General features: G+C 38.3%; 1 protein-coding gene across 13 annotated transcripts in view; it reads left to right on the top strand.

Moving 5' to 3' along the window:
- PTPRM (protein tyrosine phosphatase receptor type M) overlaps positions 1-14353 on the top strand; it is a 609439-nt gene that overhangs the window by 223311 nt on the left and 371775 nt on the right. For all 13 annotated transcript variants that reach the window (XM_075213321.1, XM_075213318.1, XM_075213315.1 and 10 more), the window contains exon 6: positions 8216-8390. In XM_075213321.1, coding sequence (XP_075069422.1) covers positions 8216-8390 — 175 coding nt within the window. The remainder of the gene's footprint in view (positions 1-8215; positions 8391-14353) is intronic.

Genomic DNA, 14353 nt, shown 5'->3' with positions numbered 1-14353 from the left:
ATTGACAATGTTGTTGTCCCAGCTCTATGCATAAACCGTACATTGTACCATACATTGTACATACAATATCTAAAAATACAATTCAGATGGGCAAATAAACACGAAACTAGAAAATGTATTGCCAAAAATTTGCACCTCAGCAAAATGGCCTGTTGCATTGGAAAATAACACTGTTATATCCAGTGGTAACTCTTTTCTTTTGGGCAAAGCAACCAATCAGATTCTAGCTGTCATTTTGTAGAATGCACTAAATAAATGAAAGCTAGAATCTGATTGGTTGCTATAGGTAACAACTCCAATTTTTCAAACCTGCAATTTAGTAAATCTACCCCTCTGACTCCTAGAAACAGAGATATGGGTTTGAGTACTACTACTAGTATAGCGGTAGCAGAGTATGGCTATCATAGAACAATTGTCCAGTGTATAATAGAATTGACAGTGCACTGAATCTACATTTTAGGATTTGGCCTAATACCAAAACAAACCTGAACCTTAATTCAAATATTAAAGTAACACTGTCGTTGCTTAAGTGATCAAATGTAATTTATCATTTTAACTGTAGAAGTGATAACTCTGTGACCGCAAATTTAAATCTCTGGGATCAGTATTTAGATTCCGTTCAGAATGTTCTAAACATTTAACTAGACCTGAATCTTGTTTAAAAAAAAAAAATAGAGGAAAAGCAAACAGCTAAGAACGATGAAGCACATACATCGGTGTCAGCATTTCTACCGGTACATGGGTGTGCAACTTAGAAAGGTTACATTCCTACAATCACTGGTCGACTGCTGATTCCTGCGCTCACTGGGGACTTCCATTAATACATAGGAAATTCAACCGACTACAGGCACCTCTGCCACATGACTCTGCCAAAAAACTTCCTCTATATGACTTACGTGTAATTCACAATATTTGAAATAATTGTATTTAATTATTATTTCTGTGCACCCTTATCCCGAGACAGATGGGGAAAAGGCTAGGCTAAACAGGAGCAAAGGCTAGCGGAAACATTAGGAGAGATTGTCTAATCTTTGAATATCCTACAGTAGAGGTGATGGGAGAATCATTTTCAAGTAAATTTACTCTGAATCCAAAATGTCCATGTTTTTCTCATGACAGCTTCCAATCTAAGACTTGCTCATGTTTACTTGCAGAAAGGTTCAAATTATTTTACAATATCCTTGCAATATCTGCCATGTCAGATGGTTCACTACCAGCTAACAATGTAACATATATCACAGGGGTTAAGTCAGTTTTGCTGTGTAAGTGATTGTGTAGCTTTACAGCATTACATTATCCTAATTTGAGAAGGCTGCGCTGGAATGAGGTTATTCTCATGCAAATTAGACTTATAGCTACTTTTGTGCAATGTGCTAACTCCTAAGATCTTAACACACAAGAAGTAATTTGCTAGCAAAAAAAAAAATACTTATTATGCAGTTTCAGCAGTAGTCGTAGCAATAATCAGACTCATAATTTAAATAAATTGAGACTCCAGAACCAGTATTTTCAATAAGTAAATCAATCTTAGGGCTTTGTGCAAATCAGCTTTTCAGATGCTGGTTTATGGGAAGTCCAGGTCAATTGTCTGTTACCGTCCACCTTGGTAGATTAAGGATCTTTTCACTTTTATATTACTGTACATTATCTCACTTTAAAAAAAAAAAAAAGAAATGATTTCAGCATTGATGTTACTGAAATATTTAATGATGTCATCAGTTCTCAGAAGTCATTTTGTTTAATACATTTGTAACGTTTGAATTGCACAGTAATTTAATATCTTGGCCAAATGCCTCCTCAGAGTTTAGCTTGCCATTTTGAAAATTGCAAATATTAAACCATCTAAATTCCCCAATTGCTGAGATATAAGTAAAAGCCGGTTATCAATTGTAACCCAAGGATTTACTCTCTGGATTATATTCATTTTGATGATGAAATATGGCAAGTGTTTAAGTCATCAGCTTAATAATGTAAGTGCTTTGGAAATGAGGATTTCACCTCAGAGAAAGGACTCCAGGAAGACTGGTGCGTTAAGACCATAGGATATTAGCACACAAGCAGGCATGCAGGACCTTGATGGGGGGCAGATATGTGTTATATTGTTCTGTCACGTGAGGTGTTACATGACACCAACAGCTTTCAGGAGGGGTTTTTACTGTTCCTCTTGTTTCTCAAATCCGCAGAGGTCTCTGCCCTCTTCATCAACCAGCCTTGAGAAGAATGGTGTCTTACGCTGATGGAGAATGGCCTGTGTCTGCCCACGGGCAATGACACATACGTGTAAACAAGAACTTTACATTTAAATTTACTGCATTTTCCACTAAGGTGCTACATAATTACTAAAAATAAACACACCATACATATTGCTATTTATTAGTATTTTACTTGAAGGTTAATTACACCCAAAAATAATAGTTAAAATAAAATAATATACTAAATCTAACATGTGATTCCTTTATTCTCTGGGTGTCCTTATACCTGCAAGCAGGGACATAACTAGCTTTTTTGGCAACCTCTCACTTAGCTTAGACATAGACACACATGTACTCATCTACTGTCTGCTCTTCCTCCAGTCTCGCTGCGCCAGCTCTACACACCCCTTGCTCAGAGAGGAAGATAATACCAGCTGCTACTCTACTACTCGATAGTTACTCCCATGCTTGTAACGGCCTCAATCCACCACCAAGTCCACCTTTCACTAATTCTTAATATTGCAGTCTCTCTAATTTAACTAACATTTTCTAAAAGAGTTCCCACCTAACACCTTTACCTTACTAAATGATATTAATATCTGTATGAATTCCACAACATCAGATGAGTGACTCTGTGGAAGGGGGCAGCTCAAGCTGTCGGTGTGGATAGGATCTGTGATGGCGGTTTAAATCACCCGAAAAAAGGGTGGATTTAGCCCACACACCCAAATTCATCAAATATATTGAAAGGTGCTTCACTGCTGCGTCTGACTACATAAACTAGGAGGACATTTTAACCACCAAAAACATACTAAACACAATAAGAAACTTTTGGATAGTAAACTATGCAATATTGCTATGTAATGTAATATCTGTAATAAACAAGATGTCCTTAGTGCACATTTTGATCAAATCGAAAAAATATCCATCTTTCGTGACAAGCTGACCTAATTCAATGAGTACCTTCACTAACAATTTAATTCAGTAACTTCAAAATAACACACAGAAACAAAATTACATTCAGTCCACACTACAACATGAATCAATTGTATGGGAAGATTCACTGCTGTGACTATATGAACTAGAGGCCAAAATGAGGTGTGCTCCTACAATGTTGTCTCTAGTTTAAATAAATGGAGTATAGGTATTCTTGCCAGTTGTCAATGCTTTTTAAATAAATTTTAAAAAATGTTTTTATTTTCTCCTTGGTTAAACCATAGTAAAGAATCTTGGGGCTAATGTGTTTAAAATTAGAAAATCATTAGTTTACCATGTAGAACTAAAACTACCTGCAAGTGTTCGCAGCTATTAACTGCTTGTGCATGCTGGTGCTTGTAGAACTACAAGCGTCAGCATGCCCTGCAGCCATGTTCATTGATTCAATTACTGTATTTGACACAATAGAGTTTGTTTATAGCTCACAAGGACTTTCAGCAATTTTCTCCCACTCCAGGCACCCAGAAGCAAGCTGTTCTGATTGGCTAATCATGGATAGGCCAATTCCCACAATTCGGCGTCTCCCTGTTATAGTGCATACCTCCCACTTTTAGAACCTCCATCGGGTCACCACGGCACCGCCCCCTGCTATGAAGTGTCGAAAATTGATGTTGTCCATGCTAACATAATGACAAATCCCACTCATATTACTAAATATAGATATTCAGAGAAAAATGGTCTGTAAATAGCTTATAGGCCATTTACTAAGAAATATGCATAGACCCATAGTGACCAATCGGATATTTATGGGCCTATTTATCAAGCCTTAACTCCCTGCGAAAAATAGTACTTTTCACAGGATAAAGGCTAATTTAGGTACCGTAATTTATCAAAGCCACTAACGTTCACTAACCTAACACTTAATACCGCCGTCCACATAGATCTCTATACAAAATTAGTGTATTTTCCAAGCTGTGAAAACCTTAACTTTTCTCAAAATGCTAACTTCATGTGAAGATGGCATTGAGCAGATATTACATTTATTTTATGGAGGCTGGAGAATTACAGTGTGGAGACATTACAATCTGCACTTGCACAAGCTTTCATCCTAATGCACAGTAGATACTTACAGGGCAAACCAGAAAGTGAAATCTTTTTCACAGTTTCATTTATCTAGCGGAGAAAGATATCACTGGGAGGGCAATGCTTACCGGGAGCAGCCTGTTTTCTGAAGCGCGGTCCCGGCAACCAAAGTGTTGGAAAACTCAGTACGAAGAGCGGCAAAAAGGATCATTAAATATTTGGGAAAAATCCTGCTGATTGATAACTAGGACCCTATATTTAATTGTCTACCTAAATCAATCAAAACTGATTGCTGATTGTTTGCTATGGGACACTGTGCCTTTGACCTTATGCATTTTGTTAGCAAATAACCTACAATTTACTTTGCATAGGCTCATGAATAAATATTATATATTTTCCCTTTAAAGAATAACAAATTTAGCTTGAGGTTTTTTTTTTCTGCTGAGCAGCTAGGTGTCTAAGACTAATTTCCATAACAATAGTGCCATTAGTTTTAAAGCCTACATAAATCAAGACATTGTTCTTACTACAAATGTACACATTTTTTTTACTTTTATATTTGAATGCTGCTTTCTGGCTTCTCAAACTTCATCAAGCCCTACAAATAGTATGGTTTTTTTTTTACTTCAAAACATAATGTCACTGTAGGTTTTTATGTACATTTGTCAATATATTTTTGACTGAAGATAATCTCCTGGCACGTAATATGCAAAATATGAGACCCCATTAGAAATAACCCTACATTTTCTGGGGTGCAGATAACTATTTTGATGTGCATGAAGCGAAAACCTTTTGTCTGTGGCTTCTGATACGAACATGAACGTTGTCCTGATGCAATACATTTATTGGCAATAAATAACTTTTATTACCAATAGGTTACTATATTATGTATGCTATATTTCTATTAATATTGTTATTTATTAGAAATTATTTCATGTTATTGTATGATAATATTGCTTTAATTATTTTGTATAACTGGGCTGTATGCTTCTCTGTAATTCCTTAGGATATAGCATCACCTTTCGCCATTGTACACATTACTGCAAAGACATAAACCACTGTTTACACTGTTGGTGATATGGAAATAAATTATATATATATAATATAATGGCAGTATGATGCAGTTGTACCCATGTCAGTGATTTCTGCATTGCTCAGATAGAAAGGGTTACATCCCAGTTGGGGACTGGACAAGGAAACTCACACAGCGTCATGCATTTTTGCAATTCCAGCTTTTCTCTAGTCTACCCTGGTGTTGGCAGCATCGCAGTGTTGAAGCTGTCACAACTTCATGCTTCAGCTCCAATCTCAGCTTGTCTGCTGTCCACAGGTCTTCTGCCTGGTTGAGATATAACTGCAATATACAAAACATTGTGCACTTTCCAATAGTTCAACTGAAGAACGACAAATAAACAGTCTCACTGAAATACTGGGGATACTTGTTGTTTACGCTTTTAAACACTTGTTTACCCACTGTGAAGTCATAGGGTGAGCATATCACACCATGTCTGCAGAATGTCTTGTGTAGTACACCTGTATCATTGCTGTGCTGTAAATCTATATTTGGGATCAATTTGGAGATATAATGAAAGAATTAAAAAAAAAAAAAAAAGTCAAAAATATATTTTCATATACAGTATAGACAATGGTGGCAATATCTAGTGTTAAGGTTTACCCCCATTTTTCAGCTTAGTTAAAAAATAAATTATTTTGGAGAATGTTTTTTTTCTCTTCCATCCCAAGCACCAAAATTCACAACCTACCAACCCAAATAACTAAACAGCTGCTGATATGAACCAAGAAAATGAAATCATAAAGCCCATCATGGTTTTAGTTACTTTTCTTTTAATTTGCGCTGATAGCAATTTAAAAATTGATTGAGAGAATTTCCTTGTAACAACACTGCAAGCCAATCACTTTAGGCTCCAGTACATACAGCTGCCCCACCCTCCCTCATCCTCTGCTGACACTTGCAGCCTTCAAATCCCCAGCATAACAAAGAGCTGGGTGCTGGCTGAGTGTAGAGCATAAAGTGATTAAAAGAAAACACAAGAGAACTCTCAATCTTAGATAAGTGTAGATCTCTAGAGACATATTGCCTGGTGCTGCATTCAATGTGAGATTAACACATTAGTCCTCAAAGTAGTGGTGTATTGATTACTGTGGGTACCAACCACATTCATACTACTGACTCCAGGTGATGTATTTGCCCTGGATGAAGCAGGTTGTAATTTTGGTCTGACCAGTAGTTGAAGTCACTACCATGAGTCCTAAAAGTGCAGTTTGCCAGTGAGTGCTTATCCCTATAGTGGTCTTTGTTTTGTTTTCACACTCATCATCATCATCTATTTATATAGCACCACTAATTCTGCAGCACTATACTCACTCACATCAGTCCCTACCCCATTGGAGCTTACAGTCTAAATTCCCTAACACACACACACACACACACACACACACACACACACACACACCGACCAAGGTCAATTTTAATAGCAGCCAATTAACCTATTAGTATATTTTGGGAGTGTGGGAGGAATGCTAACACATGGAGAATATACAAACTCCACACAGATAAGGCCATGGTGAGGAATTGAACTCATGACCCCAGTGCTGTGAGGAAGAAGTGCTAACCACTAAGTCACCATGCTGCGCACAAAGACCTTTCTATCTTTAATAAGTATATTTAATGATACAGATGTCTGATGTCCATGTTTCTCAACCTTATCTCACTTTCTGTAGCCCTTGAAAAGCTTTCTACATACTTGATTATTCTTAAATGCTTATGGTTGATAACATAACCAACAGACCTTAGTCTTAACCTTTAAATCTTAAGTAATATAATAAAATACACCACACCGACTTGTTGGCAAATAACTCTTATTTATTTAAATAAACCATAGCTGCTATGGTGGTGGGAGAACACTGTATTCGACCTGCACTAACGCCCATCGACATGTGGTCCCAGGTACATCCAGAGCTGAGCCGCAGCCCGTACCTACCACGACCTTCGACATCCGTACCATACCAAGGCCCATCGACATGTGGTGCCAGGTACATCCAGAGCTGAGCCGCAGCCCGTACCTACCACGGCCTTCCACATCCGTACTATACGAAGGCCCATCGACATGTGGTCCCAGGTACATCCAGAGCTGAGCCACAGCCCATACTTAACACGGCCTTCCACATCCGTATCATACCAAGGCCCATCGACATGTGGTCCCAGGTACATTCCAGAGCCGAATCACAGCCCGTACCTACCACAGCTTTCGACATCCGTAAAATACCAAGGCCCATCGACATGTGGTCCCAGGTACATTGCAGAGCTCAATCACAACCTTACCAACATCCTCCAGAGCTGAACCACAGCCCGTACCTACCACGGCCTTCATCCACAAGTTCCCGCACCAAACTCCATTGCCAGGACTGGCCTGTGCATCTTATGGCCATTTGTACTGTACTTTGATCAGGAAGTGAACACTTGCACCAGCACTCTGGAATGGGAGGGCGGGATTGCTGTCCTGGGTTAAGAGAGTGAGCTAACTTCACCCCACTCCTTTTAACTAAAAGCCCCTGTCCCTGCCCCTTCATGACACTTGTCTGCATATCACCACACCTAGTCATTTTGTTAACCCTCAGTAATCCAGAATGGTTATGTACTCCAAACTACAGCTTTTAATTTCCTTCTAGTTCAACTCATCCTTCAGTTCTAATTTCTTTCATAGAATGCATCTTGCTTTTTCCATGGTTTTCATATTGTTGGTCAGAGAGTACCACAGCTAGCAAATGTGTAGTTTCTTCCAATTGTTATAAACATGTGCCGCTTGTTCAATGCATTGACAGCTGGAGGTCTGGGAAACAGGGCAACATAAAGACAACAAAGCAATCAATCAGCTATTCTTTCCTGCAGCAACATCTGTTTCAGGAAGACAGAGAATGAATATTCAATGCACAGTTATGAAAAATGCAAAAAATAAATATGTTTTTTCCTCTTGTCTTGTCAGGGTGCGAATGGAAGGGATGCTCCTTTAAAAGAGATAAAAGTGCATAATGATCGTCGATTTGTGGCCATATTTAATGTAGTGAACACAACAAAGAGAGATGCTGGAAATTACCGTTGTATGATCCGGACTGAAGGAGGAGTTGGAGTCTCAAACTACGGCGAATTGGTCGTAAAAGGTACTCTACAATATAATAAGTGTTTATATTTGCCTATTTATATTCATTTAATGGTTATTTTGTTTCTTCTCTGTTCACCATGGAGAAGATATGAATACAACGTATATTTGAGCTTTTCTTATGCGAATTGGTTTTAAAGTAATTGGTGTATTGCCTCATTTTGTACAAACCATTTCTAGACATTCTCAGCATTGCCCTTCCATGGGAAACAATACTTTTTCTCCCTCATATAGTGTTTCTTGTGCCAAAGCAAAGATCAAGGCTGTTCTTAATTGGTGAATAATAAATATACAGCACCAGGGCTGTATAATGAAACATTGTGGGCCAGTATTGAGATTCATTTACCACCACTGGTTTATCGCCCAGCAGTGCCCTAATGATGTTTCCAGATATAAAAATATAACTAAAACATAGTAATGTATAATATACCTGTATAAAATCAGAAACATCCTATATCTTCTTGGTACAATACAGCAGGAACATGATCTTGTAAATCAAACTCATAAGCGGTATCTTCTCAGGAAGTGGTTACGACTTTCTGGCTCAGTGGATTTTCCTATTTCTAGAAACCACATTTTACTTGTTGGTGTTGGGTTCTCACAGGAGCCCATACGCTGGGAGATGAATCTTCCATAGCTCTCTGAGATAGCAGGATCCCTTATACAACTACATTTAGGTTACTTTCAAGCTACACACGGTTGCTCACACTTGTGCTGCACAACATCCTATAAGCTCAAAGGGGGGATATTCAATCAGGGTCAAAATCCTCCGAAAACCTCACAGCATTTCTTGACTTCCCTTATCTAGACCAGATTTTAAAGTACTTCGCTGTAGTGTTACAGGGCTAGTAAGTAAACCTTTTGTGCTCCACTGCCTCATTGACCAAAGCAATCCATTTGATGAAACTAGGCCCTTTCCGTGCCATCCACGCTCTGGCAATGATCACCTTGGCCAAAGTGAAGAGGTTCCTAACATATCGGGTCGAACTCTTATTAAGCAAAAGATCAAGTCCAAGTCCAGGGCATGTGGAGTCAGTTCTGATTAGTATACCCTGTGCAAAATGTATAACTGCACCTGCCTATATCTAGTATAGGAAGTGGCTTCCCTGGCACTGTCTAACATATATCTCTAATCCTAGTCATCAAGGGTGCCTAAATCCACCTTCCACCCCATTCTCAACCTGCACAAATCATCAGTAGTCAGGAGAGGAAGGACATTAGCAGAAAGCACAGAGATAGCCTTGACCGAGCCCACCTGTCGGAGAAGCAACTTGAGAGGGGCCAGGCTAAATATAACAGTAAGGCTTCCAAATTGGGAGACCAGGACATGCTGTAACTGCTGATAGCTGTAAAATAAGGAGTTCAGGAGAGGGAAGTCCAGCTGCAGCTGCAGAAAGGATTTAAAGGTACCATTTATGTAAAGTTGGCCAAGGGAAGTAATGCCCAGAGCACGCCAGCTGGGAAAGTTATTCAATTTATGCAATTCAGGAAGGGCTGAGTTATCCAAGACAGGTGTTTCAGGGTCCATATCTGTGCTCTCCGTTGCCCCCTGTACTATGTTCCATATTAGCAGCACCTCTCTAAGCAATAGCTAGATGGCTCTCGAAACCTGGGTACCCAACAAGAACCTGTATAGGGGGGCATGATATATTATTTTTAATATTATAAAATAAAATATTTTTCTACATTCTTCTGAAAAGTAATGAAAGTCAAATTATCTGATCAAATAATTATGCATAGTGAGACTAGCGCATGCTCAAAGCATCTGTCTCCGCCAAGTACAGATTACTAGCGTCAAGTTCACTCTTTTGTGCTATAAAATATTTACTCTGCTCCCCAAAACAGCCTTCATCAGTCCACGTAAGGCCAAGGAAAGCCAATCTCCAAGTGGAATAACATTAGACAAAAAATAAAGAATGAAAACATGGTGATCTGTTCACATTTAGGAGCAACTTGACCCTAGTCCCATTTACTTGTTCATACTTTGGTATTTTAACAGAGTTTCAGAGACAGCTGTGTGAGGAAGCGTTAGGGAATTGCAGGGATCTTTAGAGGCATTATTTTGATTGTACATATACCCTTAGGATGTTATCCAGAGGGCCTAGGTTCCATTTTTCAAGTCCAGTAATGAATCAGTTATTTTCTGTTGATTGCTTCTACCACCCAATTTACTCAGATGGATGTTCTGTTTAAGTGGAGTGCAGGTCGGTAAATGTATGAGCCTCTGATTTCTGCAAGTCGCCGGAACGGCGACTTTGCCGGAAAAATTTTAAGCGGTAATGGCTTGTAAAGGCAAACTTGCCTTTACAAGCCATCGCCGCTTTAAATTTTAAATCCAGAACATTTACCCCCTGATGTGGAAGCTACATTTATCTCTTTACTTCAGTTCTTTACATCTGTTCCTATTCTCATCCTTTCTAAGCCAGAATTTCCACTGTTTGAAGTTGACAAACCAACAGCCTTACAAGAGGAGCAACAGTTGCTTCATCATTCCAAGAAGATCAGGCATACTATAACAAGGCAAATGATAGACACTTCAGAAATCTCTCCCCATGTGGTAGATACGTTTTGCTCACCACAGTGAGGTCAAAAGTTTATTTAACTTTTGAGTTCTAAGCGCAAATAACCCCTCTGACTTTTTGCTTAAAACTCCCTATTTCTATAAAGATACATCCAGTTTTTTTGCTCAACATATATTTATTTATATATGTCATTTTATAAAATTAGAAAACAGTACTGTACATACCAAATGGTTAAATTTATAAAGTGGGTTGACACAAACAATGCTTCTGTTGAGTTATATATGAGGTCTGATGTACACATGATATTTAGGCTTTATAAGTGTAGGAGGACAACTGCGTGAAACAGATTTGTTCATATCCCATAAAAAAAAAAAAAAAGAATAATTGGTTCAGTTTTCAATTAGTTGTGGAACAATAACGATCAGCTTTGGTCCTTCACATGAATTCAACAATTCTTTCTGGTTATGAGCTAAATATATTATGTTATTGTATCCTTCTATAGATATGAATCCTAGATGATACACAAGATTGTTCTTAGACTACAGGAGATTTATTATTTGTTGTGGCTGTTATTAAAATTCAAAAGGTATCCAGCAGGGCAGTATTGATTTAATGTGTTTGGAAAAGCATATTAGTCTTCTGCATATGGTTCACTGGCTAAACTTTTCCAATATTGGCCTGGCCACAGGTGCATTATTATCCAGACAAAGAACATTCTGATGGCTTTGTCTGAAAACACATCCGATTATTGCAGGGTTCAACCTACTTATTGAGTTCAGGCAAGGGAAAGCTAGGTGTCTCTCGGCTTTTAGAGGTTGGCTTGCAGCGTTTAGCAGAGTGCATGTAGGGGAAGCCATCTGTAGTACCGTTGACCCACTTCTATTCAAAGCTTAGCTCCTTCTGCAAGAACTTAACTTTGTTTCTTCTAAGGAGAAAATACCCACATTCATTCTGCAGCTTAGTAATTTTCATTTTAAGCTTCCAGTAGGATTCGAGATTATATCGCAACGCTTTTTTTTTTTTTTTAAAAAGCAATTGAGGCATTTATTGAAACATTGGCTTCTCGCATGTTCTTTGAAATAGTAAGATCTGCAGTATTCTTTGTATTTATGAAAGGAAGCGACTAAATGTATTCTTTGTATTTGGTAAAGAACGGAGTAAGCTCTATTTAGAGATAAAATGATTTACTTATCACAAACAGGAAAAATATTATGACATTAAAAGATAAAGCTTTCACTGGGACTGTGCTTCGGTATTATAACTACAGTTCTCCAGAAGTATTAGCGAAATGTCAGTTAATTTGTCCTCTAAAAACATTAAAAGACAGCCATCTAAAGAAATGGTGGGAGAATGGTACTTTGCTCTATGCAGAAATAATGTATTAACCAATAGCGCAGTCTAGTATGCTGAAGTTAATGTTTCCATTTATGTTCTATATGATAACGGTTTAATAAACCATTGCTGTGGATAGTGACTCTGACGGATGTGTTTCTTAATTTGCACTTTAATGTGCATGCAGTATTTACTCAGACATTCATTTGTATTACTTTTAGATATGATGATAATTAACAAAATGATGTCATTCCCTCACTTTTTTTTTTTTTTTTTTTTTTTAGTAAATCTGCCTTCTAAATTAGCAGTTTAGTTTCTTCTTGTTTGAACAAGTAGTGAAGGACAGTGGGAATATAATTCTCGTTAATGTGATTGGATCGACACATTTGTATCAGTAATGCTGTATCAGTGTTTTACAGGGTTTCATTAGAGTTTGTCCACTGTTTGGCCTCTTTCTATTAAAGTCTTTATATTATACCATAGCAAAACAAAAAATAGCAAAACTATTATTAGAAAATGCTACAATATTAGTTTCCTGATTTTTTTTATTTTTTTATTATTATTATTATTAGATAAGCAAGGCAAATTTACATACTGCTATACCTTGCATTTTTTCTGTGTTAACATGTATTTCTATACAATTACTTGGTCTCTAAGGGGACGATTCAATTAGCCTAAAGGTTCTGTATTAGCCCCATGCATTATGTTTCAAGGTGATGTGTAGATAGTGATCTCCACTCTTTTTGCTTTCCCATCATTGAGGTGTGAGCAAAAATTACCAATTTTATTTTATCATAATTTCCGTAATTTGCCCAGAAACATTACACTTGATAATACTACGGAGCCTCTCGCTGCTAATTTTATCACCCCCTAACTTTTTATCTTGCGACATATTCTCACCCATCTGGTATGAAGGTTCTATTAAGCTTGCACTTGTTCTCAGGCAGATTCTTTGATTGTAACCCCCCTTCAATCCTTCAGATATGCTTTTCAGAGACCCTAGTGGGGTGGATGGAAGGACCACTCTGCCTTCGTTGTCAGTGATCGCTGTGGACTTTTATGTTACTATAAAATCACAGAAACCAAACTAATTGGTGTACTAGATTAACATTGTAATGCTACGCTAGCTCTTGCTCTTATTCCACTCCAGGGCTTGTAGACTTTGGCAAGGTCCATACAATTAATGTTTTTCCACTGTAAACTGTCAGTTTTGCAGTTGCAGAATTGATAATTAGAATAGAATTTAATGTACAGTAAATAACTCTCCTTTGAACAATAATCTTCTGCAAAAAGCGTGGAGGAGGTTACAGGTGCCAGGGATTTCTAGTATGCCAGGAAATAACGACCATACTATAGTATACCTGAAGATCAGCAGAGCCATCCCATTTAAGTCCAAGCCTACAATTATAAGTTGTATTGTCATTTATGTACTTGTTTGTATATTGTAAGTATTCACACGTTATGTGCATTTGATATAAAGTAAGTTTTACTCTGTGATAGTTCTCATTTTATCTATGTAGTATTCTATACTTTTAACATTACAATTCTCCCACCCCCCTCTCGGAAATCCTGTGATTATCTATGTCCCACATGCTGTGGTCTGGCTAGTTCTTGTTAGGCTGACGGTCAGATCACTAACTCACAGAACAAGATGGCGTAGGTCTTCACCTATAGCAACCGCCTTTCCCTTAGAGCTTTATATGCTCACCTGTACTCAGATGCCCCAGGACTTAACTCCAGGTGTAGTGTGAGTTGGTAATACAGGCCCGTAGCGGCAGGTCAGGAGGCTGAATAGAAGGCAGCGGATAGTCAGACAGAAGCCGATGGCAAGGGACACAGGCAAGCAGGGTAGTCAGTAAACACGCCAAGGGTCAGGGTCACAGGCAAAGTAGCAGAGTCCAAAGTACAGGCCAAAGGGTCAAGATCACGGGCAAACAGGCAGAGTCCAAAGTCCAGGCAGAAGGTCACAACAGAAAATCCGACAGACAGAGTATCCACAGGACAGGATCCAACAACAAACAGCAGGTCAGCAAACTGGGTCAGAAGCGCTATAACCGGCAGGGAGGCTAAGCACTCCCTGCCTTAAATACTTAGACCACCCAATCAGGGC

The sequence above is a fragment of the Mixophyes fleayi genome, chromosome 5 (genome assembly GCF_038048845.1).
Source record: "Mixophyes fleayi isolate aMixFle1 chromosome 5, aMixFle1.hap1, whole genome shotgun sequence".
Taxonomy (NCBI): domain Eukaryota; kingdom Metazoa; phylum Chordata; class Amphibia; order Anura; family Limnodynastidae; genus Mixophyes; species Mixophyes fleayi.
The sequence above is the reverse complement of the archived record's forward strand: the minus strand, read 5'-3'. Positions and strand labels throughout refer to the sequence as shown.